The sequence below is a fragment of the Grus americana genome, chromosome 10 (assembly GCF_028858705.1).
Source record: "Grus americana isolate bGruAme1 chromosome 10, bGruAme1.mat, whole genome shotgun sequence".
Classification (NCBI taxonomy): Eukaryota; Metazoa; Chordata; class Aves; order Gruiformes; family Gruidae; genus Grus; species Grus americana.
Window position 1 is genome coordinate 15119468 of NC_072861.1, and position 21372 is coordinate 15140839.

Here is a 21372-nt window from a genome sequence, read left to right on the forward strand (position 1 = left end):
CACAGAAGCACCAAATCCCACCCTCCATCCTCAGCCCCAGACCAATAGCAGAGCCATCTCCATCCCACCCCTCTGCCGCAGCGGCCCCAGTTAATTAGTGCCAGAGTTTTTTCATGAGTCAGCAGCTGTTAACTGTTCCCAGCGAGGTAGGGACCGCTGGAGAAACAGGCTCTTCCTGCTCAATAAACCCTCACGTGAAACCAGGGCTGTCTATTTGACAGGTACGTGGCTGCGGGTGAGATCTGAGCAGACAGCCAAGACCAGAGGTAACTCCGCTCATTCACCTTCTGGGGGTCGCTTACGTGCCAGAGCAACGGTGAGGTGATCGTGCCCACATTGAGCAGTTCTTCCAGCAGCTCAGCAATCCTTGGGACACTGCACAACTTTGTGTGCTTTTTAGTTCTGTAATGCCGCACCTGAGTCCTTCCATTTTCTCCAGATAGTTCCAGCATCTTAAAAACAGAGATATATGTGCAACCAACCCTAAAGAGCAGGGAGGCTTGCCTTTCTGCTCCCAGCCCCAGCCTTCTCCCACCTGCAGCAGAAAATTCACCCACATCCAGGAAAAGTAGAAACCAATGAGGGAATATCCTTGAAGTTAGATCTCAATAGCAAAGACCACCCCTTTGCAAAAAAATGGTTAGATGCTTGTGACTGCCAAAGCCAAAGAACTGGCTTCCTGCTTTTTTTTTTTCCTTTTATTTGTTTTTGGCAGAGAAGACTCATTAGAAGTACTGCAGCAAGCTGTAGAGCCAGATATTCAGTGTAAGATGACACACCACCACTGACAAGAGCCCATCTGTGACAGCTCCTCACTAGTGGGGACACAAGCTCACATGGAGCCATTTGAAAAGGGTTTTTACTTAAATAATACAGTGCCTAGCACAAACTTCTGTACAATTTCCTGTAAAATTCCTGTACCTAAGGTACAAATCAATTCCAACAATTGGTAGAAATGTTTTTAATGCAGAAGTTTCATGCCAAGGTAATATAACTTGGGTGTATAACCTGCTTATTCCAAAACCAAAACCATCTTGAAAGCATGTTTCAAATACACACTGTGCATCTTGAGAAGACAGATTTACTTAAGTGTTGTGTAGTACTGTGCATGTGCTGGTATTAAAATGTTCATCAGCTAACCTCAAGCTGATGACACAAAATACAAGGCTTCGCTGATGATCTAGATCAAGCAGCAGATCAACCACCATGAGAACAGAGAGCCAACACCACAGCAAAGAAAGATGACACACAACTCTTCAGTGTGAGGGAAAGGTGGAGTTCCAGCCTAAACAGAGGCTAACATGAGGGCCGCAGACTCTTTCCCTGTCCTTAACTCCGAGCAATCTGCAAAGGGGGTTTATTCGATTGCTTTGACAGCAATACATGCAGAAGCAGAATTGCCCGGTGCTATCTGCCACAGCCCTGCAAGGAAAGCTTCCTCATGGCATGGCCACGTCTCCTACTGTACCATTGAGGGCCAAAAGAGCTGTTGCTTTATAACAGGTGGTGGTAAAGGGAGCACGTGAATTCCCAAGGCAGTCACTTTCCTTGTTCCTTCTTTTTTCTGGGACACCAGAAAATAAAAACAGGACTGGTTTTCCCCCCCATTGTGAAATCTTCAGTGTCTCCTGTACTTGGCCACAAGTACCACTGTCAGATGAAAGGCAGGCTGGAGGGGAGGGCATGTAGGGGAGAGAGAAGGACACTTCTAGGAAAAGGGAGAGAGAGAGCTTAGAAACATGGAAGAAGGAGTCAACCTGAGAAGAGAAGAATTAGAGAATAGGGAAGTAGCAGCAAAAGAGAAAGCAAACTGAGAAACACCCACAAAAGATGACGCTGCTGCTCTTCCACACTGTGCTGTGTAAGAGGAAGTTCAGCAAATGCTCTGAGGAAATACAGGATCTTTGACCCATAAAAAAGGGAGACTATTACCAAAACTTGCCAGAAAGAGGTATTTATTCCCTCCCTTACTATAAAAACCATGTGCGCTTCATAGATTGTGATTAAGCCATTTTTGCAAGCACAAGATACTTCATTTATTATTGGGTCTTGCAGATTACTTTCCATAGCTATCTGATAGAAAAAGCTCCTTCTGCTGCATAATGTTTATATGCTAAATGTAGTACTTTATCTACTAATTGCCAGCCATAGCTTTTAAAGAGCATTCAGAATTTTAAAGGATGTAGCCAGCTTTGATTAAAAATTTAACATTTTAAATAAAGCCACGCAATCTCATTTATTTCAGAAATGCTTGAAAGCAGTAGCAAGTCACCCAGTGAAATTTCAACTGCAGATCAGTACCATCTGGAGAGGAATTAGTTCTACTTTAGTGTACTGTTCCGTCTGGTGATAAGCAGCACTGGCTGAAGTTACCATGGTACTACATAAACCACTCAGCCTTTGCATTATATGGACAACCACAGTGGTTGAATGGTTGAGGCAGACTCTGACCTGACAAGATAAGCACTCTTAATTAAAAGAAAGTTACTGAGCACCCTCACAAGACAATAAAAGAATAATTCTTCCCACCCCCAAACGGGGATCACATACAAGCCCATAGATCAGCTAAGGAGCACATGGGAGGTGGCCGTGGCAGTGTTCAACCTTGAAGTCTACAGATTTCAGACCTCAGAAGTAAGGACATCTCACTGGAGAAACTGTCTCAAGAACCATCCTCTCACCTAACTTCAAGGAAGCCTGTGCAGTGCTGTGTCAGCTACTGGATCACAAACCCCACAGCAGTGTTTCCTAGAACCAGAATCACATGCACAGACACACAGCCTGCTCACATCTGTTTTACCTCTAGGCCCGCCCCCAGCTGAAGTATGTTGTCACAAGTGACCCCAACTCCTGCATGAGTGACACACACAGGAAGCACAGAGAACTCCTTGGGAAGAATGTATCAACGCACAATGTAGAACACTTCTGGGAACTGTAGCCTCTCTGATAATTACAGGTGAAAAGGTAAACATAAATCATAAGTTAGCTGGCATTGGGATATAGACGGTCTCTGTGAATGCACATGCTGTAAGTAAAGGAACCACCAATGAAAGGTCCCCATGAAAATAAAGCAAGAGAAATCCAAATTACAGATGCTAGTGACAGCCACAGGGGCTCCAATTTTTTTAAATTTTATTTAATCAAAGTTAAGACGTGGATAAACATAAATACAGCACAGGTACTTCAGATCATTCTTCATATTTGTGTACAGACAGACTGATGGATGTAATCCCAATGAAACCTGCAGTCAATGAAGTGCATACAGCCTTCCCCCCACACACACAAAAACAAAAACCAATTTAAAAAAAACAAAAACAAAAAACCACGCAGACAATCTCAGCACACACTCTCGTTACAAATGATTCATACATAAATAGGTAGAGGGTGCAAACAAGCTAATATGCGAACATGTATAACCTCTCGTTAATGGGAAAAAAACCAGAAGCAGCCATAATGATTAAAATACATTCAGTTACTGATAACTAGTTGTGCCATACAAGGCATTATCAAAAAAAGGAAATTGTGCTGCAGAGAAAAGCTATATACAACAAGAAAATAAACTGCAAAGTTAACGCATGCATGTTTTATCCTGGAAAAGCACAGCCCTCCAATATTTTCTCCACGTTTGTTATAAAAGCCCTCTGCACTCAACTAAAATTAAAATGATCTTAAAGGATAATACTTGTAAAGTTTACTTAAGTCTTCAGCCACAGAAAATTGCAATGAAAATAAATGTTCAGAGTCATTTTCAAAACAAAAAAAACAAAAAACAAAAGATCTATTAATCTGATGACATGCATGATTAAAAGGTCTAGGCAAGATACACTGCTCTACATTCCTGATGACTAAGGAAAAAAGCTCAAGTCAATTTAATCTGCAGATGGTCAGAGGATTTTGTATTCCAGCAGAAGCAGCAGTTCAGATCTTCTGGATCTTTTCCCCAACAACTACAGGATTCTCTTTTCTGATTTTCTCAGCAGCATCAGCTTTGTAATTGTAAGAGCAACTGTGTACGTCTGAATAACGGTGCATACCACAATACACGTTTCCACACCGACACTCAAACCCTGTGGATAGAAATATTAGCTTAGATATTTCAATATTCCTAATTATACTGGTTTGTTTTAAATCCTGAATGTGTTCACTCACTAGCAATAAATCTCAGTCACCAGTGTCAATCAGCCAAAGAGCCTCTGCTGCAGAAAGCATAAGAATCACAAATAATACACTTAAGTAATTACAGTAAGATTTGACTTGACCATTCCTTCCTATCACATGGTACACTAACACAAAAACACATTCCTGGAGATGACCTGCTCTTTTTCTTTGTTTATGAATCTTCACCCCACAGAACTCAAGTTTTCTTGGGCCTTTCACTGAACCACTGCAAAAGTGGTTAGTGAACAGCAGCAAACTATCATCCAATTCCTCAGCTAAGCAGACTTCCAAAGGGAAGTATTTGGAATTATGCATTTCACTTAAAGACAGAAAGTTGAAAAACAAAATAAAACATGAATGACTAAATCTAGCAAGAGCCAAGCTGAAAGCAGCTTTGACCAAGTTTTATTTCAAATCAACATCAAGATGACCATGCCCCATTTTCCCCTTAAGAGAAGAACCTTTCCAAGGTCCAAAGCCTAAACAAGTCTAAGAAAAGTGAAATCAGAATTTCTTACCAGTAAGTCCAACCTTCTTCCTGCACATGAAACAACGATTCTTTTTCTGTTTTGGTTTGTCAAGTGACTTGTCTTGTTCTTCAGGCGTAGGCTCTGCGTTCTCTGACACTGAAGCTAATATTAAAACAGTTAATAAGAACAATGCAAAAAAAAAAAAAGTCTGTCTCTCCCTTTCCTCTGTTTTAAGTTATTCTAAAGCCCACGTTGTAAATTTAGGTTCTGGGGTTAGCCACTTTGCTGCAGCTTCCACGTCAGAAGTGGAATGGATTCTCAGTAGTGGTACTGCAACTCCCTCCTTCCAGACCTTCAATCTAATTTAAGGAGAGAATGTGCTGAATGCTCAAAGTTCACAATACAAAAATATCATCATGAAACAGAATAATAAAAAATTAGGTTTAAGAGTAAGATTCAGTGCTGTCAGGTTCGGGAAGAGAATCCAACACCAAGCGTTTCCCCATCAGCATTACTAGTCTGGTTCCTAAAATCTGCTTGTAAAAAGCATCATATTTGTTGCAATCAGTTGAATAAAACACTCCCTTTCAAATACTGAATCAACATTATTTTTGCTGAAAGTTGCAGTACTAAGGCCACACAAAATGCAGTGTTTCAGAACAAACTCTACCACTGTGACGCTGCTGCTCTTGCACACCTGGAAAAAGCCTACACAAGGGCTAGTCACTACCTAGGGTGAGACACCACTAGTTGAAGATACATAGACTTACAGGGAGGGAGTACACTACCCTGAAACCCAGAAGGAAGCAGGTAAACACCTCATTTTAAAGACACTTTTGCTAAGACAACTTTCAACCTACTTTACTATTCTCTCACATCTAAAAGGGATAGGTTACAGGTTGTGTGGGAGAACATAAAGAAGTAGTCGTAGTATTTGCCTGACCCAGGTAAAAAAAGAAATTGGCTCGTTTTCCTCAAGTATTTGCACATTCCTTACATTACAGAACAGAAATAGAAACCAAAAAACCCAACTTAATTTCAAGAAGGGCTAAGAGCCAATCTCTGCCTACCAGCCATTGCTAGATCACAGCGGGACAAGTCTCCAGTGAGTAAGGTACACAGAAGCCAGGAGTATTTGCGGCAAAGACCAAAAACAAGCTCCAGCCAGGAGGAGTGGCAACGGAAGCAGAGCTAGAACCAATGCTGTAAAGAAGGGAATACAACAGCAAGCCCAGACGTTTGTCAGGGAAAAAGCTGCAGGCATCTCTGTGCAGCTGGACTTTTGTTAGGCAGACTGTCAGATGCAGTTCTGTGCTAGTTCTATGCCAGCCAACTGCTATACTGCACAACAATTCTGGTGGAGTTTTTTTCCTGTGCTGTTATTCTGAAGATTTTTTTCTTTTTTAAAGGAAAGGGCACTTTGCGCTTTTGCAATATATCAAAACACCATAGTCTATCAAGCAACATCAACAGGGAGCAATATACCTGACCAACCACCAAAGACTTTGCCTGAGTAGACAGTATATTGCAAAGGTTAATCTAGCTGAGATATACTGTTATACCTGGTTTAGTAAATCCTTTAAAAATCACCATCTATGTTAGAAGCAGAGCTTTTCTTTGTCCTGAATTTATAAGAATTGATAGTTTGCAAAAAAGGTTCAATGGCTTTAAATGGCTGTTAAAGGGCACATTTCTGAGTGGACAGATAATATCCAAAGGTTTGCAAGACAGGAATAAAAAGTAGTAAGGATTAAAAGATGCAAGATAAGTATCAGAAGTGGTAACACTGTAAGTGTTCATTTGAGTAAGTCTTATGCAGAACAGCCATCGCAGTTCTTACTAATTCATTAAGAAAGCTTCATGGCATGAATTTGTGTTTAGCTGGTGACATTCTCAAGTTTGTACTTCCTGTTGTAGCAAAATCCAGTTACCTCAATATAAGTTTTGCTACAAGCCTCTGCAACTATTAGCTGAATTTTGGAAAAACTGGCACTGTTCCCTGCATAACAAGGCTCTCCAATACACACATACTTAGATTTTCTTTGTGCATATGGCTCTCGCATTAAAAAGGTTTAAAAATATTTAAGGGATGCGGTTCACTGTAGAACTGAGTGGGAAGATTCTTCTACTGCTGCCACGAGTCACTTTATCTACTGTAGTAACCATAAATTTTAGAGCTCAATTTGCTTTGGCATAGAAGCCAGAGATTTGACTCAAAATCCTCTACAATAATCATGAATCCCCTAACCACTAAGCCACCTTCAGATGACAAAGTGCTGGTGTTTAGAGTCCAGTCCATAAGCTAGCTGTGACAAAGGCAATAGAAAAAAGCCAGGTAAAATGCAATACCATCCAGCTTGAAGCTCGCAGGAAACATGTTGCAGCCACTCCCGTACTTTGTCTGGATTCCAGGATGCTGCTGCCTGCTTTGCTTGAACTGACTCCCTCCCTTCCCCCAGCCTGGCCGTTAGCTGGAGGACAGAAGCACTGGCAGCACCAGTACAAGCTGCCAACTAACCAAAAAGGAATAAAACATAAGCGCACACTCATTTTTCTGGAGCTGACAAGTTGAGCTGGCCGCTAGAAGTTCCCAGTTTTACAGAGCATGTTCTTAGCTGATCAAAACAAGCAGAGCCTGGATTTCCTCCTGAAGGCAGAAGCTTTTGCTGCAGCTTTGCTCATGCCAACGCTGCTTGAACTTGGCGTACTCTCACTGACCGTGAAAACGGCACCCATGAGATAAAGACACTCCAGACCTTGCATCCCTGCAGGCACACCACAGCACTACGTGCATTTGCTGTAAGACTCCTAACATCTCATCTGTTCTCTCCTCTCTCCCTACGCTGGATGTTTTATGTTTATCGCCCCTGTATTACCAGGCAGAGCTTCTCAAAGAAAAAGGTTCCTCATTCCCCCAGGAAGAGTGTGAACAGCTACATTTACCTCTTAAGTGCATCTGACCAGACCTAGGAAGAAGAATACCCACTCCTCCAGAGGAATGAAATGTGAAGTTAATCCTAAACAGAAGATCACTACTTCCTAACATTTTAATACTAAATTGAAGTAATCAGCCTAAAATACACTGTTTCAGTGTTAGGAAGAGGCAAATTAAGTAAGAGCACACTTACCTACAGAATCTAGTTTTAAATCTTACTCGAATGTTTCTTCTCTCCCTGGAGCTTTCATTCAGTAAATCAGGATATCCTACATTATTTTCTATGCTTGTATCATGATCATACTCTACCTCTGAGCCCCTGGTACTGTCACAAAAATCTGAAGTATCCATCAATTGCTTTCTAGTTCTGTCTAGTGAGCTAGACCTGATAAGGTCCACTGAAGTTGATGCCATTAGTTCAACAGCATTCACCTTAGATCCAGGTTATCACCATGTAAAATTCTGTAGCAATTTACTTGTTTTAATATTGTGAGGGTTTTTAACTTAGTCAGCAATGACTGAATTTTTAAACTGTTTTACCTCACAAAAATCTTAGATATCTGAGTGCAAAACCAGGTGGTTTCATTAGAAGTCATGCACTTTTTAGCTAGTTAGCTAAATCTTACTTTTAGTATTTTGATTCTTCAAAATACTAACCACATCACATTACACAACTGATTGCATTTTGCAATGCTAATATATGGACCTCTCCAATTCAGCAATGAGTTCCAAAATCAGAGCAGCTGTTTTGATTCTCTGAAGTTTTCAGCCTCAGAGAGGCTAAAAGCTCACCATTATACTTTTAGCCCTATGTTCTTGAGTTGCAAGAGCTCCATAACATACGTGGTAGAGTACTCCTGCCTTCCATGACAAGTTGCATTTACCTTTAAAAACCTCCCTGAAATATAAAGCATGAATCCTAACCTGGATGGTTTTACAGTCATTAATCCTAAAGAAGTGAAGCACCTCTTCACCCACACGCAGGCTTGCTGGGAGGCAGTACCATTAATCTCCTGGCTAGCAAATAAGGAATCCTGACTGGCTAATCCCAACAGGGCTGTAACGTTGGCCAAAAGGTGCAACAGCCCATGAGGCAACCTAAAATGAGTTGGAGATATGCTCAAAACAGAAGAGAGCTGCTACAAAAGCTGGATTGTACCTTAATGCATTTCATTTTAGGTCATCATTAATATGTTCATGATATTTAAGAACATTAAACTTAAAAATAGTATCTATTAGCCACTACCTAGTGTCTGGGCTTTTTGCAGTGTTCAGAACCTACAAGCATTATGACACAATCACTAGATGTAAAATCTAGATTTATTAACATATTCTATAGTTTTCCGCTATTTCTTTTGCAATGCATAAATCCAAAGAACACAAATCTGAACTACTCTTTGGGATTTTTATCCTTTTGTTAGTTTTAGCTTGTCTGCAAACAGCAAGGACTGTGTGCACGCAGCTCAAGTCCCATTTATCTGTCTGCTTTAAAAAATAATAATAGTAATCTAAGAAAGCCTAACTACTCACCCAATCTTTCATTCATTGTTATTGTAGCCTAGTAAATGTTGTTAAATGGCAAATTAAGGGGACCTCAACTACATACAACTACAATAGACCAACTTATTATACAAGTAGCATAAAGCAATTGGCTCTAGAACAGACATCCCAATGAAGCAAGATTTTTATCAGAATAATACTGAACAAATGATCAAAGCAGACATAATTTCTTTTTTCCTCCCCTACATCAACAGAAGTAGCATTATAAACTCTTCAGTCTGGGACCAACAACCACAGTTCTGTGACTTTTTTCTTTAAATGCTACAAAGCCAGACAATACTAAATAACCTTGATTCACACATTTCTATTACATCCTTGTCAGCAGCCTAAAATTAAAATTCTGAATCATGTGGAGAAACAAAAAAACCCACAAACCCCACACTTTAGGATGCAGAATTGTGACATCTATTCAATGAAATCCATTTAGCATCCATTATAAGCTGCTTTCTTTACAAACTTACAGTTTCAAAGCAAAATACTTTAAAACTGGAAACACTAAATTTCCTGTGATTTTCAGCTAAGGGGTAGCACAGAAGCAACTCGTCAGGAAACGAGGCTGACCCTGCCACAGTGAGTTATAAATAGGGATTGTAATTTAGAACTGCAATTACATGGTGGTGGTGTTCCTAGTTTAGAAATCACTATGGTACAAAGAAAGGACACAGCTGAGTACTCTAAACACCTGATATAGGTTGATCCTTGACACGTATACTGTAAAATGTGAATACACCCCTGAAATCAAAGCTTCTAGTTGAGAAACCTATCTTCTCACAGGGAGAATTAGCTGTAGAGGCGAAGAATTAGAAGTAGCTTGAATTTATCTGAATGGATAAGAAGAGAGATGTTCCTCTGAAAACTTGCTGGGAAAAGTCTTTTCACAGGCCCAAGTAACCTCACAGTACAAGCATCAAGACAGGGCAGTAGGAAGCTCAGCTTAAAGAAGTTGCCTTTATATTCTCTGATATATGCCACATCCACATCAGCATAAACCTGCAGTGCAGTATTCACGTGCTTGACTGAGGTGTTCTACTTCTGAGGTTCCCAGAAAGGGATGTACCCGCATGGGATCTGGGTTATAGCTAGCACACAGCACATCCCTGGTTCCCCATACTGCGGAAGAGGGGTGAAAGTAGAACCGTATCTGTGCTACTCTGAGGCGTATCAACTCAAAATCTAGCTTGCAAACCTATGTCTGCTGTGCAAATACAAAGAACTTAAGCAGCATAAGCCTTTTCAGCACTTGCTCTTCTCAACCTGGGTAAGGTCTGCCATTATTGATCAGTACTAAGAACATGCCTTATGTGCACGTATTGTCAAAACCAAGACAAGAGCTGTCAGCTCCAGGAAACAAACTAAATAGCAGGTATTAGAACATATGTCTAGAATGTATCTTTTTAAGAGTAAATCTTTTCTCTGAGTTTTACAGCTACTGTTTGTGTGACTGAGGAGGTGACCTTATTCAGCGCAGTAGCTAAATAATGACTCTTCTATTCTACCCTACGAAAAGGGAGAGCTGAGGTTTAGAAAAGTATCTGAAAAGGAGAACTTTGATACCAGAGGTACAATGAAAGAACTTGTATTTAGCATGTTAGAGTGGAATTACATGTTCTATCTGTGGAAAACCCAAACTCCTATATTTAAACTAGTCTACAGAAACATAACTCTACCCAGTAAAGCCTTAGCTGCGTCAGCAGAACTAAAGGCAGAATTCTTACTGACTTACCTTTAAATACCTTTTATAATGTCTACGGATTACAAGTCTGAGCAAATTTTGTATACTATCTGGCATTTTTGCATTTTCCTAAGAAATACTATTAAAAACTCTTTAGTTTTAAGCTCTGCAAGCCTGCACATAAAAAGGAAAAAAAAGAGAAAAAACCTTTACATTGTACTAGCAATACAGATTTTAGGCCAATATATTTAAGATCACTCAGCCACTTCCCTTCAAGCAACCAGAGTTTGTGGTTTTGTAACTTCATATTTGATAAAGTAAATTTCAGTGGGTCAAAATATTACACCACTACAGTTCATAGGTGAAAGGTTCTTTTATAGGTGTTTCATGTTCATCTAAGAATAGCATTAGTATCTTGTAATAGCTATGTCATAACACCCTCTATCACAAATATGCTCATAAACTTCTGTGCCATTTGCTGAAAATGACTACTCTGAGAAGTAACAGATATTCAAAACTCTCACATGTAATACTGTGGCATAAAGACTGAACAGCAGATTGATTTATGATGTGCATTTCCAACCCCAATTAACACATTTGTTATGACAGATACTGAAATTGACAGTTAAACAATAAAAGTTTTCAGTTTAAGACGTGCCTTTTAAGAAAAGAAAGTTTATCCTTGGTTTTGCCTCCTGATTTCATAGAATATCTGGGTTTGAGAATAATCCATCTCTTGAACAGGTGTATATTAAGAACAGTCAGAGTTTTAAGAACATTATTCCTAAGTTCTCTCTCTGAAAACTAGGCACCAACCTTGCAAATCTTGTGTCTCAGGTATTGTTTTGTCCACAGCCGTACTATCCGGTTGGGATGGTGCTACAGATTCTGTTAAAAGTGACTGACTTGACACAGGGCTGGGGGGCAAAAAAAGAAGTTATGATTTTTATGAGGCATGTCCATGTTCTATACAGCATTCCTGAAAGACAGACAGTAGAGTACATCCTGATGAAAGACCATGCCAAAACATTTCACTCTGAAGTTGTTTCTGTAACCAATTAAAAATGTCGCAGTGTCTAAGAATACTGGACAATTTGAATTGATGAAAAAGTTAAACATTTTTGCATTCATATTGAATGCAATAAACCAGTTCAACTATAAAAAAAGGAAAAAACAATATTTTGGGGTAGTTTGGCATACCATCCTTCCACACAGAAGCAACAATGCAACATTCAATATACAAGGATTTTTATAACATAAGTCAGCAAGATAATTGTAGAGGAGCTACTTTTGGTGTTCTAGTGATACGAACAAGAAAATTGCAGCATGCCAATGTTTCCAGTAATAAAGCATCTGCAGCTGTACACAGAACCCCTTAGATTTTTGCAGCGTGAAGCGGTGCTGGCCAAACTTCCCAACCCTGTCAGCCATACTGCTAAAACCACATAATGGCTGAAAACTCAGATGCCCTGGACGGTTACGGGAGAGAGATTTGGTACCAGCAGTCACTTGCAGCCAAACTGCTCATTCAGCAGCTCTACTATGGAACAAGACAGAGCTGAAGTACCAAGTGAGAGGTAGCACTACCCCACTTGCCCAATTTGTTTCTCCCTTTCCATTTAGGGATTCACTGTGAATTCAAAAAGCTGTATTATCCAGCAGCCCAGGAACCAGCAAAGCCCTACCAGTAGTCCATGATACAACCAGGGCATTGGAGTTGCACTGTTAATTCTCAAGAATTGCATGTAGGTCTTGAACTGCACGTTTGGCCACCTACAAAAGGGCATTGCCAATTTACTAGATGTTTCCTCAGAGTATTGTAACTTTGAGGTATTACCAGAGACTGAAGCTGAATCCCTGCTTTTATTTTGGAAAAAAACACAAGTGACACTGATTTTTTTGAAGTGCAAGTCTAAGAGCAACCATCCACTCATTTCTCCTGCTACCAGTAATCAAGCCAGTGATCAAAGAGATACTTTTTTCCTCTTTCATGGTATTATAAAGGTTGTGTGAGAAAACAAACCCAAGGCGCTGTAATTGGTTCACCTCTGTGCATTGACCTGGATGATTTATTTTTTTTTTCTAAACACATACCAGCAGAGTTGCATCAGGGTGAGATACCTATTTTCTACCCCAGTTAGAAATTCCAGAATGGAAAGACCAAATATAGCACCAAACATGGCACCTAGCACTCAGTTTATATGCAGGATCCTAGCATGAGATAACACCTCCTATAAAAAGCTAAGGAGCAGAAAACAGCCTGAACAGAATCAGCCAACAATAACTGATGAAATCACCCTTGGCCTGTGTTTTACTACATTCTGATTTTTAAAGGAAAGTCGGAATGAACACTGCAAGTTAGCTTCCATAGTATACCACAGTAACACTTTTCACTCAAAAAAATTTCCAAAGCACTTCAGTCACTGTTGGTTGTTGTGTCATGCTAAATTGAAATGCAGTCACTAAATATAAACAAATATTTAGCTTTTAGAAATGGAGAGCACTTAGTAAGTCTGAGTGATTTACAAGAGGACGTTATGTCTCCTTGAATAATCCAGTTGGAAACTATTTGTTTAATAAGAAATCAGTTCAGTAGCACAACTTGTACTAAGATTCAGATATCTTTCCCCTGTTCTAGTAAGCTCCACTTTTCATGATAAAACTAGTTTGTTAACACATTATCATACATTTATTTATGAGAGCTCCAGTCAGCAGCTTTCTGCCATTTTACAAAATCCTCAAATTTTTAAGATGGGAAGAGCTTTCTTTTGGTAAATGTGCAAGCAAGTGCATGTTGTAGAGTCAGAAGACTAGCCAGACAAATCTCTGTAGAGCAGCATGAAGCTGGCAATGCTCCCATTTGAAGCTAAATTCTAAAGATGAATTTGCATTTGAATGGAAGATGTAGCTAACAGATCAGCTACTATTTACTGTGAGATCCCATGCTTTAAAGTTAGCAGTTAAACCTTACAGTTTTCCTAATCCAGGTCCTAGCATTTAATTAAGCAGCATCAGTACACTTCATTTAATCATTCTGATACAGATTTTTACATAAAAACAGAGTAACAGACAGAAAAAGCTTACCTTGGCTGCATAGATGGAGTCGATGTAGAATCTAAAGTTGACTGAGTTTCCTGGGCGCTGCCTTCTGTGCACTGAACCGGTAAGGACTCAGTTATACTACTGACAGAAGTTGCTGGAAGGAAGACACTAATGTAAAATGTGTTACACTACTTCCTGGGATTACACAAGTTATACAATGCAATTATTCTTCGACCCTCATGCCACCAGCCAGGAAAGTAATTGAATCTCAACCTGTATCATAGTGCAACATAATTTTACAAAAAGTATTTATGTTTGGCCACGTTTTGATCACATTCCAGCCCCAGGCCCCTAGAAGTTACAAAGCACAAGATTTTGAAGCTGGAGCTTTAAAATAGTTAGTGTTTTCTGCTAATTAAAGCATCTACAAACAGCTTTCTCAGCATAAACTGCAGTATTCTGACACGGTAAGTTTGTTTTTTGTTTAAAAAACAAAAAGGATCTGTGAGAAACAGTAATGTAGCATCCTAATGCCAACTTAGGATCCATTTTTAAGTTGTAGAACCCAGATTTCAATGGAAGCTATTGCTTCAATTTTAAAAGTCAAGTTAAAAGGGAAGTGTTCAAAAGTGCATTATGAGATTCCTTGCTGTCAGTATGCAGCCAAGCCAGAAGAGACATTTCAGGAGCTCCAGGGAAGCACTCCCTAACTCTCCTTCCCCCAGCAGAACATACTGAAGTTGAAAACATCAGGGTGAACAGAGCAGAGAAAGGGTTCGTCTTTCTGAGGGCACTACCATTAATTTAAGGGAGGAAGAGCCCTCAAGCTTTTTCTAGAGAATGAATGCAGGAAGACAGCACTTATTTCAACAGGAAATCTGCTTTATAGGACAGACCATAGTACATGGGGCACTGGGCCAAAAAGAACAAAAAGTATCTCTATCTGAAGTTAGGAGAAATTAACCTGTAGATATTTAAGAATAATCTTTCAGCATCAGGCTGCAGAAATTAAATATCTGTATTTTAAATGCTTTTCACAAACATTCCCCAAGCTAAATGTTATCTCTACTGTCAGTAATTTCAGGAAAAATATGTTGGTATAGTATTTTTCTGCATTTTTGCATCTTAAAATTGGAAACAGATTAACACAAAAGGTATTAGCAAGAGTCTACTTCTGAGCACAATAATCACAGCATGATTATATTATGAGCATTTCATCCAAGTTCGTTCCATAAGGTAAGATGGTTGGCACTAATGCTCCTATACTTTTAGTATTTGGTTGTGATCAGGAAGCAAGGTGCTGTCTACTGTGTCATTCCAAGTTGTTCAAACACAGGTACGTTAGTGTCACTTACCAGGAGGGCTAATTCTACCATTACTGTTCTGCCTTTGAAGATGTTCTTTGTAGCACACTGAACACATGCCATTTGTACGAGGATTCCCATAAAATCCGCAACCAGTGGAACAAAGCATAGGCACTTGGCTACGGTTAGTTTCTTGAGCCATTTTCCCTTCTTCTACAAAACCTGAAATTGAGACATACAACCCAGTATTTAGAGGCTTGAGAAAACCCTTCTTTTGCAGTTGACATTTGAAAATCTGGAATTTCCTATAGCTCAGCAAACAGACTTTCTAGAAAAGATGCCTTTTGGGTAACTCAATGCCCTTACCTAAAAGGTCTATAAAGTCCATCCAATAATACAAATACAGCCATATGTATGCTTTGCATGATCCGTGCATAGAGACCCTTCCAACCCCACCATTTTATGGTCAGTATACAGCCCACAAAGAAAAGTAATTTTAAAAAATATTGGAAGCCTTACTGCTTCTAGCAGCAAGTTATGGGTAGGGAGGGGGACACCTACACTGAACTCTTCTTGAAACTTGAACACCCAATACTGTGAATGAGAACTATAAAATGAAAGACAAGCATGGTAACATGCTTACTTACTGCATAATAATTATAATTAACAACAGTCACATGAATTCACAAGTTACTATTTAGTCACCATGTCCTTAGTGAAGGACAACACAACTGCTTACCACAAAACCTGTATTACGATTTTTCACATGCAAAAAGAAAATCATCCTTTTCAGTCAAAAATATTTGACTAGGCATATATACCTCCTATATATCAAATTTTGTGTGAAAATATACTAAAAATGAGAAATGAGAGATAAATATCAAGGCAACTCATAAAACATCCTTAGATTTAGTGTTCATAAACACTGTATTTTTTTTGTCCCTAGCTTGTAAGGAGCTGTAAACCTTATTAATACAAAAAAATTACACCAAACAACCATTTTCAACAGTGTTCTGATCCTCCTAACAATTGTCAGTGGTCTAACTTGTAAATCAGTTATTGACATCTATCACTCAGTGAGATAAAACTTTTTTTTTTGCCTTCCCCCTCCCTTTTTTGTTTCAGTTTTGAAAGAAAAATAACTTCCTCATTAAGAAACTAAGTATCTCAAGGTACTATTTCATTCAAGATCAACTTAGGTCTACCATTTTATACTTTTTGGTTAAAAATTAGGCTGAAGCATGGATAAATTTAATTCTTGCAAGTCAAATCAAAGACAAGCAATATTACTGGAAAAAAGTAATCTTTCAAGTAACATCAGTATATATTGCAAAAGCAAAGAAAATAAAATCCAGAGGGGAAGGGGTTTCAAGATACTTGAATATGTCACCAAGTGCCAAGTTATAAAACTAGATTAAACCTCAGTAAGAAGTACACCAGGGTAAAAAGATTTCATTTTACATAAGATGTATTTGAAGCCAAATCAAAATAATGGGAGACTCCTTTGTATTTTAGACAAATATCCTCTCACACCCATGTCCATTGCATTTTGTTTTTATTTCCCTAAAGCATATGAAATTGATACCTCAAAAGCAAACCTCTAGGTTGCAAAGCTAACAGCAACACAGAAACACTAGTCAAGTCTTCTGTTCACAGCAATAAGGTACACTAAGGATGAGAAAGTATTCAAGATACAAGACAAGGAAGATATACAGGCAGGAAGACAAAATATCTCTGATAGTATCTTACTCAGCTTCAACATGCAATTAAGCTTATTTCAGCTGTTTGACTGCACTCCCCCACCCCAATATAGACACATTTACTTTCCACATACAAAGCCCCCATTGACCTCAAACGACAGCTAAATTTGATTTTGCTGAAGTACTGTACTTGTAGCTGAAAGAGCACTTTCATTCCTGCCTTTCTCCAGACAGCCCTTTAGAATGAAACTGCAAGTAGCACATGTGGGAATTCAATTCTTATGCTGGGCCCAACATTCAGCAAAGCCATTTTTCAGGAGAATGTAAATGAACATGAGTTTTCTGTGCTTTGGTAACGCAAACCAATTTAAAGATGAAACCTTACGCAAGTCACTTTTGGCACAGAACGTTTAAGATTGAATCTATATTAGCCCTTGAAATATTCTGTCCAATGAGGGTTTTTTTAATTAGTCTTTCAATGTCACAATACAAGTATTAATCCTTTTAGACAGCAGCACATTAAAAGAACCCTACCACACTAACTTTCAAATTTACCATGATTACCTTTCTGTTCAACAGTTAGCTTCAAGCAGCACACAGGAACTCAATAACAGCACCAGTTACTGCTAATTTTCTTATTCCTCAACACAACCATTGCATTAGCACCTGGTCCCTTCAGCAATCACAGCATAATAATTTCTAACATGGACGTAAAAAAAGTCTGCTCCAATTCAATAAACAAATTGTGAAAGGTGCACAAAGATGCCCAGAAGAAAAACGAGAAAAGCTGGACTGAGTTCCAGCTAAGCGAGTTCCCAAGTTCATTAACCAGCGGATCCTGCCACCAGCCAAAGCACAAGCCACTGGCATGAGGCTCCAGAACACTTAAATCTCCAAGGGGAAGTGCCAGGGATTCTTCTGAAGAATTTTAATAAAAGCCACAGGAAGTGGAAAATCCTTCATTGGTTGCTAATATTTGGGGAATAAAATGGAGAAGGGATAGTATCAAACTGATGCAGTGTTATGAAGTCAAATGAGAAGAAGTTGAACCAATACAATACCTCACTGCATTCAGGAGGGGGACAACTGCATACACTCCCCCACACCAGTGCTCAGTTGGACCCTCACTGACTGACCCAATTAGTTCCCTGATCCAGAAGGAAGAAGAAAAAAAAACCTCCATCACCACCATTGCAAGTTTTCTGACATGTGACCAGGGAGGACAACACACATTTTAACAGCCTGTAGGCTGCTGAGATGGTTGAACTGTTCTATCTGAACCCTAAAGCCACAGAATGCCAAACCAGTATAATAAGCTCTTGCTCCACAGCTTCTCATTCCCTCTCCTGTGCTGTTCCCTCCCTCTCACATACACTGAAATGAATCAAGGAAGTGATCAAACTTAGAAATTAGTTTTAACAGACTGGTTTCCGAGCTTGTGGTTGACACGTGTGCTGTTTGGGCACGAGAGAGGATCTAGCTGAAGACACACGTAGAACCACTTGTTTCAGCACAAGAGCGGGCTTAAAGCATTAGGAGAACCACTAGCCAAAACCAGGTAATGAAAATAAGGGACTAGAGATCCAAGTGCTGGCGGTTCTTGCCACTGCACTTCTGACATGCCTCTCTGTCCACATCCACTACGGCAGGAGGGCAAAAGCCAAGATGACACAGCACTGTGCCTCGGGGACTTCTCGCTCGGGCACCGTAGGAGTCAAACAGCCACAAGCAGAGCAGCAGGACTCTGTCCCTATCTCAGCAAACATGAAAAGCAGGAGATCACTGAACAGATGTTTTAGGGGGGAGGGAAGACCTCCCCCCACCCTAGTTCTTGGCGCAGCTTCAGATGATTTTTGTTTCAGAATTGCCCATAATTCTTCATGCAGGAAGATCTACAGCATTGCTGAGCCCAACCATCACATAAGCCAGTAATGGCAGGCTGTCAGTGAAATTGCAGCCTTGGAAGCACTGTGAAAGGGCTGAGCCTTCTCTTAGCCCCAGCCCCTGCTGCATGCCCCCGCCTCTTCCTAAAGTCAGATCAGCTCATCCATCTGATGGAAAAACAGGAATATTTATTCTGGTGGACTGGAGGGCTTGCTGATCTGACAGAAGACCAACTCTAGAAAATTGACATACAGTGCAAAGGAAGTGACAAGGCTAAGAATAGGATGACCCTTTTTAGGGGCAGCTGCCCTTGCTGAGCATCCAACCTACCATACAACAAATCCCAAGTGCATACCCTATCCATAGTTTCAAAACTGGTCTCCAAGCTTGGCTTCAGTACAAAACTTGAAGAAACTTCATAGCTGAAGTGACAACAAGGTCTTAGGGTCAACATGGCTACATATATGTCTTGTTTGGTTTGACATGTCACAAAACAAACATGGAGCTTGGAAAACTGCTGGAAACACCTCTAAGCTCTGCCTGTTCCCCCCCTGAGCTGTGCTTGCAGAACATTCAGAGGGTCATCCCATCACTTTGAATGCAGAATTGATTAATCTTAAAGCAAAAAAACTAAATTCTTTACAGTATATTAAGCATGTTCCGTGCTTCACTTTACACTACAGTTGTATAACCAGTTGTACGAGCACTAAGGAGAAGGAAGCATACTAGAGGGAAGGGCAAGAGCCTTAAACCACCTCCCTCAACGCAACCTCAGAACATTCACTTTGTTGAAGATTATGGAATAAATGGCCTCTCTTATTACCTAAAAATTGCTAAGCTTAAGCTGCAATTACATCTGATAATTTTCAAAAATATTTATTGTCACTAGAAGCATGGTAGCACACAGCTCTGCAGGCCAAGTCCCTCTTTTCCTATGAATTTGGTGCTTAAAGTCTACCCATTCCTGTTACTCCTGTCATACACAACTTCACGCATCTAATAAGGCCTGCTTACTGCTGCTGCTACAGGTCGCCCCTCATCAGTGCACATCATCAGGGAGTATGTTATTCTCCGTACCAAGCAACAACCACAATAAATCATATAAAGGACATTCCCAATTATAAAATGTATATAGAGCTGAAGCTGTGGAAACGCTAACGCAGGGTAAGTCTTTTGGACATCAGGTTCTCTGCGAAAAGAGCCGCCTCTTCCAATACTCTGCAAAACAAGTAGCAAAATACTTGTGTATATCCCTTCCCCACAGAGCAGATACCAGTCTTTTTTTCTCCCTCCTCCTCCTTTTCCTTTTAATTAAAATGTTTATATGCTACCAGTTTCAAATAACTGATACCCTAGCTTTATAGGCTTCAAATGTTAATCAGTAAGATCAGAGAGAGCAGCATTTAGCAGGATTAAACGCACAAGGTTTAGGAATAATCTCTTCCCCTCTGCTTCAAAAAGAAAAAACCAACAAAAAAACCCCAACAACTCACACACAGAAGCCAGCTTCTCTTCATCTGTCTTCCCCAAAGAAAGAGGTCTCTTGAATTTTAGTTGTCCTCATACTTCAAGTTGCGGTAGGGAAAGTGAGCAGACCCTCACATCCACTGCCCCAACTGAAGTACAGTCCTGTCTTCTGCAAACACTCCTAAAATTCATGACTGGTATGAGAAGGATCCCTCCCAAATGCTAACACTGAAGCAGAGGAGACCACCCAAACAGCATTCTGCTTCAGCTGCAGTACCAAGCCAGACACAGTTTGAACCATACTTGATGCCAGCTTTGAAATGCTTCTCAAAGAGAAAGCAGAGCATTTAGTGTAAGCTACAGTCTTCACTGTCAAAGATCAACTGATAAATTTCAGCTGATGCTCACCTCAAAGGATGAATCCAATTTTTAACAAATGATTAAAAATATTTCCATCACCTTTGTAACAAAGCAGTTCAGCACTGATTTAAGTAGCACCAGTACTAATGGTCATTTTCCCCTTGTGCTAATGAAGCAAGGAAGAAACTGCAAAAATTGTAATTTGTGCTGCTTAAAAATATAAAGCTTCATCCCAGGCAAAAATAAAAGCAAGATATGAAGTTGTGTTGACAAACATACATTTCATTTTACAACATGTACTGGTACAGATATCTGATACCACTTGTATCACCATATGAAAAGGCATGTTGGTATAAAAAACAATAAACAAAAAATTGGAAATGCATTCCTCTACAGGCTTATCAACACAAATGGCAAATAAAGGCCTAAGAAAAGACCTCTGTTGAATCTTGCTGCAGAAGTTACCAAAGCAGCAACTATGTTCAAGGATAGTGCTTCATAGAAGAATTTACAGAGACGCAGCTCCTCAGGTGTCCTGCTGGAAGCAGGATACTGCGCAAGGTATAAAGCACTAAACTCACAAATTAATAGAAAGTTACAGAACAGTCCTGTTTTCAGTCCATCGCTCACTTCCAAAAGACCCCAATTTACATTCACTGAGCAGTCACTTGTAGCTGCTTTAAGGCATTACCATGTCCTGGCAACTTGCTATGGAGCCAAGAACTGTCAGATCTGAATAGGGGCCTCACAGCCATTACAGTTCAGCCCAGCTTGCTGGTTGCAGTCATTTCATCTCCAGCTCACCCTGGCTAAAACACTA

The 21372-nt window shown here is 39.9% G+C and overlaps 1 protein-coding gene across 6 annotated transcripts in view; it reads right to left on the reverse strand.

Annotated features, from left to right (window-relative positions):
* Nucleotides 1–3089: 3089 nt before the first annotated feature.
* The window catches only part of ZFAND6 (zinc finger AN1-type containing 6), a 38210-nt gene continuing 19927 nt past the window's right edge, over nucleotides 3090–21372 (reverse strand). For 5 of the 6 annotated variants that reach the window (XM_054836326.1, XM_054836327.1, XM_054836330.1 and 2 more), the window contains 5 exons: nucleotides 15193–15363; nucleotides 13880–13991; nucleotides 11612–11712; nucleotides 4677–4790; nucleotides 3090–4067 (listed from right to left, as the gene is read on the reverse strand). In XM_054836326.1, the coding sequence (XP_054692301.1) occupies nucleotides 3919–4067; nucleotides 4677–4790; nucleotides 11612–11712; nucleotides 13880–13991; nucleotides 15193–15343 (627 nt within the window). In that variant the 5' untranslated portion in view covers nucleotides 15344–15363 and the 3' untranslated portion in view covers nucleotides 3090–3918. Of the gene's footprint in view, nucleotides 4068–4149; nucleotides 4197–4676; nucleotides 4791–11611; nucleotides 11713–13879; nucleotides 13992–15192; nucleotides 15364–21372 lie in introns of all 6 variants that reach the window. The other variant, XM_054836331.1, reaches the window with a different exon arrangement.